The sequence below is a fragment of the Nicotiana tabacum genome, chromosome 16 (genome assembly GCF_000715075.1).
Source record: "Nicotiana tabacum cultivar K326 chromosome 16, ASM71507v2, whole genome shotgun sequence".
NCBI lineage: Eukaryota > Viridiplantae > Streptophyta > Magnoliopsida > Solanales > Solanaceae > Nicotiana > Nicotiana tabacum.
In genome coordinates, this window is record NC_134095.1 from 146030748 (window position 1) to 146036407 (window position 5660).

At 36.7% G+C, this 5660-nt stretch overlaps 1 protein-coding gene across 1 annotated transcript; it reads right to left on the minus strand.

The window, feature by feature from the left end:
• Positions 1 to 3921: 3921 nt before the first annotated feature.
• Positions 3922 to 4658, minus strand: LOC142170455 (secreted RxLR effector protein 161-like). Its single transcript, XM_075232370.1, has 2 exons — positions 4236 to 4658; positions 3922 to 4122 (listed from the first exon to the last, which is right to left on the minus strand). Exons 1-2 carry the CDS (start codon positions 4656 to 4658, stop codon positions 3922 to 3924), a joined length of 624 nt encoding a protein of 207 aa, XP_075088471.1.
• Positions 4659 to 5660: the final 1002 nt, after the last annotated feature.

Sequence of the window (5660 nt, forward strand, 5' to 3'; positions counted from 1 at the left end):
TCAGCTAGGATTTACCAAGCTCCACATGGCCGGGTACGATACTACGGAGCTTTATGATGGCCGGGTACATTTTTTTTACCGAGCCTATTACGGTCGGGTACGATATGATGATGGTGATGCCCACAGAGGCATATGTTTTAAAAGTTTATGTATATATACATATGTATTATGCATTTCATGTCAGTATCCCTCAGAGGTGCAGATGTTACAAGTTGTATATTCTCTATCCCTGCTTACATTACTGTTCGTACTTATGGTTCCCTGCCTTACATACTCAGTACTTTATTTTTACTGGCGTTCTTTTATTTGTGGACGCTGCATGTCGTGCTGCAGGCCCTGATAGACAGAGAGGTGCAGCTCCCCCACCACAGTAGGCTGTCCAGTTCAGCAGCGATTGGCGAGATCCCTTCTCCGGACTTGTCGTGGTCTTGGTATGCATTTTTTTTATAGACATTATGGGTATGTCAGGGCCCTGTTCCGGTTATGTTGCAACACTTATGTTCCTTTAGAGGCTCGTAGACAGGTGTCGACTCATGTATAGTTTCGTATGCCTTGTCGGCCAGTTTTTGTTGTTTAGTTTTTCATGGTAGCGTGGTAGCTCGTACCTTATATATAGTTTCTTGATTGTCCGGTCATCCTATGTTATGTATGTTCATGCCATCATATTTTATTGTTGGTTGTCCATGATCCATGTCTACCATTTATATTGATCTCGTCAGCCCTAAAATATAATAAAGAAGGTTAGATAAAATGTACGTTGGTGCTCGACAAGTATGGTCGGGTGCTAGTCATGGCCCTCCAGTTTAGGTCGTGACAGTGTCGGTCAACCTTTGCACTTCCTTCACTCTTTTCAACTAATCAGGGATATCCTCGATGGATTTTATCTTATCGAGATTTACCTTGATTCTGTCACAACCCATGAAAGTACAAGGAGGGGGGTTGAATTGTGGTCTGTCAAAAATAGTTGACTTAGGATGAGATTAGTCGACTAGATATCGTGTAGAATGCAAATAGAGATAAACAAAAAGAATAGTAAATAGAACAACACACAGAAATTTGTATACTGTTTCGGTACTGGTGTGGTACTTATGTTCAATTTCCCTTGGGTCACAAGGGTTCTCTTAGATCTTGAAAATAATTATAGCAATGATGGTTTTAACTCGTTCACCACCAACAGAATATTGCAGCTATATATTTTGAGTGTTGACACAATTCTCTTTTGCGTTCTAACTCTTCCTATATTTTATGATACTGGTAAACTGAAAAATACAGTGTTTATGCTAAGAAGTAAAGAGACTTAGAAGACAGTGTTTGTAGTTGCACAAGTCTTCTTTATGAACTGAGCAGACTTCTTATAGGAGAGTTTGAGAGCCTTTGCAATTTGTCTTTATTTGAGGCACATAATCTTCTAAGAGATTTGACCCAAAGGGTACCTCTCGAATCCTGCACTTGAGATGGGTTGGATTCGTTCATGACTTTCCTTGTCACGTCTTTATTTTACGGAGAGATTTGAACCTTCGACTTTGCTGATTGAAGATGCCAGATATTCTTTGATCTTCACTTGATATCTCTCCTTGTTTGATAATCTTGATCTCCTTCGATTGAGACTGAGAGGGCACGACAGATTTCGTTTCCTTTTTGATGGCTTCTTGTGCTTTGATTCAGCATCATCTCCTTTGGTTTAGACATCATCAACTCCTTTGATTTAGCATCATCTCCTTTGGTTTAGACATCATCAGCTTCTTTTCCTTTTGACAACTTCCTTTCTTTTTGTTGATACCTTGGTTTTTGCAATCAATGTAAATAGATTGTCATCATTGAAACTAAGATTTGGATTTAACAATGCCCCTATTTTTTGTGATGACAATAAAGAGAGAGTAAACAGTAAATAAATGTAGATAAGTATAAGCCAAGTATACTTCCCTTTCATTATGCCTGCTCCCCATGAGTTGATGCTTTATAGTTATTATTGCTTCCCTTCCAGTATGCCTGCTCCCCCTGAGTTGATGCTTTGTACTTATCATTGGTTGATGCTTTACTTCTCTACTGGATTGTTTCCCCCCTTTGACATCAATCAAAAAGGAAAAAAACAGGCTGAATAACATAGGAAGTAATATTTATAAGAACATACTAGTTAGAGCAGCAAAGGTAATGCCTATAGTAGAGGCATAAAGGATGGTTCATACAGACCTAAGTAAAAATAAGTTCTAAGACCAAAAGCAAGCAAGCAAAAATAAAGTAAAAAAAATTATTTTTAACAACATCATCACATAAATACACATTAGTCTTTTCCCAAGAAATACTTGGGGGTATTGATCACTTTGGTGCAGAAGGAGTCATAAGAATTTTTGACATCTTTGACAAGTTTGTCCATCTTTTCTGTCATAGAGTTGAATGCTCTGGTTCCTTGCCTCTGTATGGCTTCAATATCCATCCTAATCTTGGCCACTTCTGTACCTGTCTCTTTAGTAACTTCCCTAATCTTGTCCACATGTTCCTTTATCTCAATGATCAGTAGTTTTACCTCATCTAGATATAGTTGCATCTGCTGAAGATTTTGAGAGACAGTCAACTGAGATTCTTATTATGCAGTATGAGCTTCAACTGGCACTAGAACTCTTTCAACTTTGGCGCGCTTAACCCATCCATCATCACCCAAAGTGTAACCCATCATTGAAAAAGTTATCTTATCTTAAGTGCTGGTAATATGCTTGGGTGAGAAAGATGTCAAGTCTACCTTCATAACGTCAATAATGTGTGAGATAAGGAGACCATATGGTAAACAAACAGTAGAAGAAGATATGTCCCTAATACTCTCAAGCATGTATTGGTGAATCTACACAAACTAGTCTGGTCTTTTATTATTAACAAGACAATAAAGGACAAAAATATCTCTAGTGGATAAAGTGCTAAGGGACCCAGTTCTGGGAAGTAAAGTAGTGGCAATCATGTGGGACAAAACACGATGCTCAAATTTCATATTCTTGGGACCAATATCATGAGGGTTATCAGACAGAAAGGCTTTTGCTTCTTCAAAAGAAACTTCAAAATCTTTTGGCCAAGAATTTTGCACAAAGATATCAAACCCACTAAACTTAGCAGAGAAAATATTTTCAAACTAATAAGAGTCCAGAACAATTCGAGTGCCTAAAACCATGGATTCCAGATCATCTTTATCATTCACAAACAAATTTGCGTAGAACATTCTCACAGGCTCTTCATAAACAGAGTTCCCGATAGTATCAAATAAAAAAGAAAGATGTTGAAAATTAAATATATCAGTCACATCACAATGCAGTTTTTTCATAAGAGGAAGACTTACAAAGCGTCCATAAGCCATAAATTTTGACTTATAAGACTCAAACCTTGCTTTTTCACTAGGTCCATAGAAGATAAATTTGTCCTCTCGTCTGAATTCTATGCTTTCCACCTTTCCTTTCTTGTATGCAAGATTTTTAGGGGTTTGCTCCATGGACCTTTTTCATGCCTTTTCTGGCTAATAGGAGGATTTTCTGAAAATTCACTACTCTCATTGTCTGTTTTGAGGAAATCTGAGTCCATGGATGACTTTAGGTCTATAATTTCTTTAGGGATAAGGGTTTTTTGAAACCTTCTGCTTCGTCTGGTTGTAGTGGAAGAGGGAAGATTTCTTTTTGCCACGGTGAAAAGATTTGCTTGATGAGATTGAGAAGTGAAAGGAAGAAGAAAGGGTTTTTAACAGAGCATTGGGAAGATTGAAGAGTCGTCTTGGTTAATGGAAAGGGCGAATTCAGAATGGAAGTGACTTTTCTGAAAGGATGTTTCGGTGGTACAGATGGAAAAGTAATAATGATACTTACAACAAATTAAAATTAAACATTCATAATAAAGGAAATAAAATATTTTAGAAAGATACAAAAGATTTGTTTCACAAATTTGGCACTATACCAAGCTTTTTCCATAGTAAACAAAAAATCTTTCCTCTAACAGAGATTTTGTAAAAATATCAGCAAGTTGAGATTCAGTACTAATGAGCTCTAATACAATATCACCTTTAGCAACATAATCACGGATAAAGTGATGCTTGATTTCTATATGCTTTGCTCTAGAATGTGCACAGAATTTATTGACAAACATATGGCACTAGTATTATCACAAAATATAGGAGTAGAGGTTAGACATAGATCGTAGTTGAGAAGCTAATGCATTATCCATAGAACTTGTGTACAACAGCTTCCAACAACTAAATATTCTACTTCGGTTGTTGATAAGGCAATACAATTTTGTTTTTTGCTATGCCAAGAAACTAGTGCATTTCTCAAAAGTTGACATGTGCCACTAGTACTTTTCCTGTCGATCTTATCACCTACAAAATCTGCATCTAAAAATCCTCTTAAAGCAAAATTGTTAGAATGAGCATAACATAATCCTAGTTCAGAGGTACCAATGAAGTATCTTATAATACGTTTAACATTAGTAAGATGGAATTCCTTAGGAGCCAACTGAAATCTTGCACACTTGAAAACACTAAACATAATATCTGGTCGACTAGCAGTGAGATATAATAAAGATCCAATCATTCCTCTATACATAGTTTCATCAACACTTTTTCCATTGCTGTCTTCATTAAGCATCGTTGTTGGACTCATTGGAGTTCCAATAGAATTAGCATTCTCCATGCCAAACTTCTTTATAAGTTCCTTGGTCTATTTGGTTTGGCTAACAAAGATCCCTTTAGGAGACTATTCAATTTGCAGTCCAAGAAAGAAAGTTAATTCTCCCATCATATTCATTTCAAATTCTCCTTTCATAGAAAGAGCAAATTCCTCACATAGAACAGAGTTAGGACTACCAAAAATAATATCATCAACATAAATTTGAGTAATAAGATTACTTGAAATTGAATGCTTAATAAATAGAGTTGTATCTATAGTACCTCATTTGAAACCTTGATTTAGAAGGAAAGAGCTTAACCTACCATGCATGGGGAGCTTGCTTGAGTCCGTACAGAGCTTTAGTCAGCTTGTATACATGATCTAGGAGAGTGACATTTACAAATCCAGGAGGTTGCTTCACATATACTTCTTCAGAGGTGTAGCCATTTAGAAACGCACTTTTTACATCCATTTGAAACAGTTTGAATCCTTTGTGAGCGGCAAATGCAAGTAGTATTCTAATAGATTCCGATCTTGCTAATGTGCGAAGGTTTCATCATAGTCAATTCCTTCTTGCTGAGAGTATCCTTGCACAACTAGCCTTGCTTTATTTTGAACTACTTGTCCAGATTCATTCAATTTATTCCTGAACACCCATTTTGTTCCTACAATAGATGAGTTTAAAGGTTTTGGAACTAGTTCCCACACTTTATTTCTCTTAAACTGATCAAGTTCATCTTTCATTGCTTTGATCCAATGAACATCTTTCATTGCTTCATCCACTTTCTTTGGCTCAAGTTGAGAAATTAAAGCCACATGTGATTTGAGCTTTTGAGATCTTCTAGTAGTGATTCCTTCATATGGGTCTCCGATAATGAATTTGTGAGGATAGCCAGGTTCACTTTTCCATTCATTTGGAGTTTTTGTGGAGGGTTCTCTTTCCACATTAGTCGAATGATATATTTGGGAGGGTTCGTGATCTTCAATATGATCTTCAGTTGACTGGGTTTGCCAACCAGTTGACTC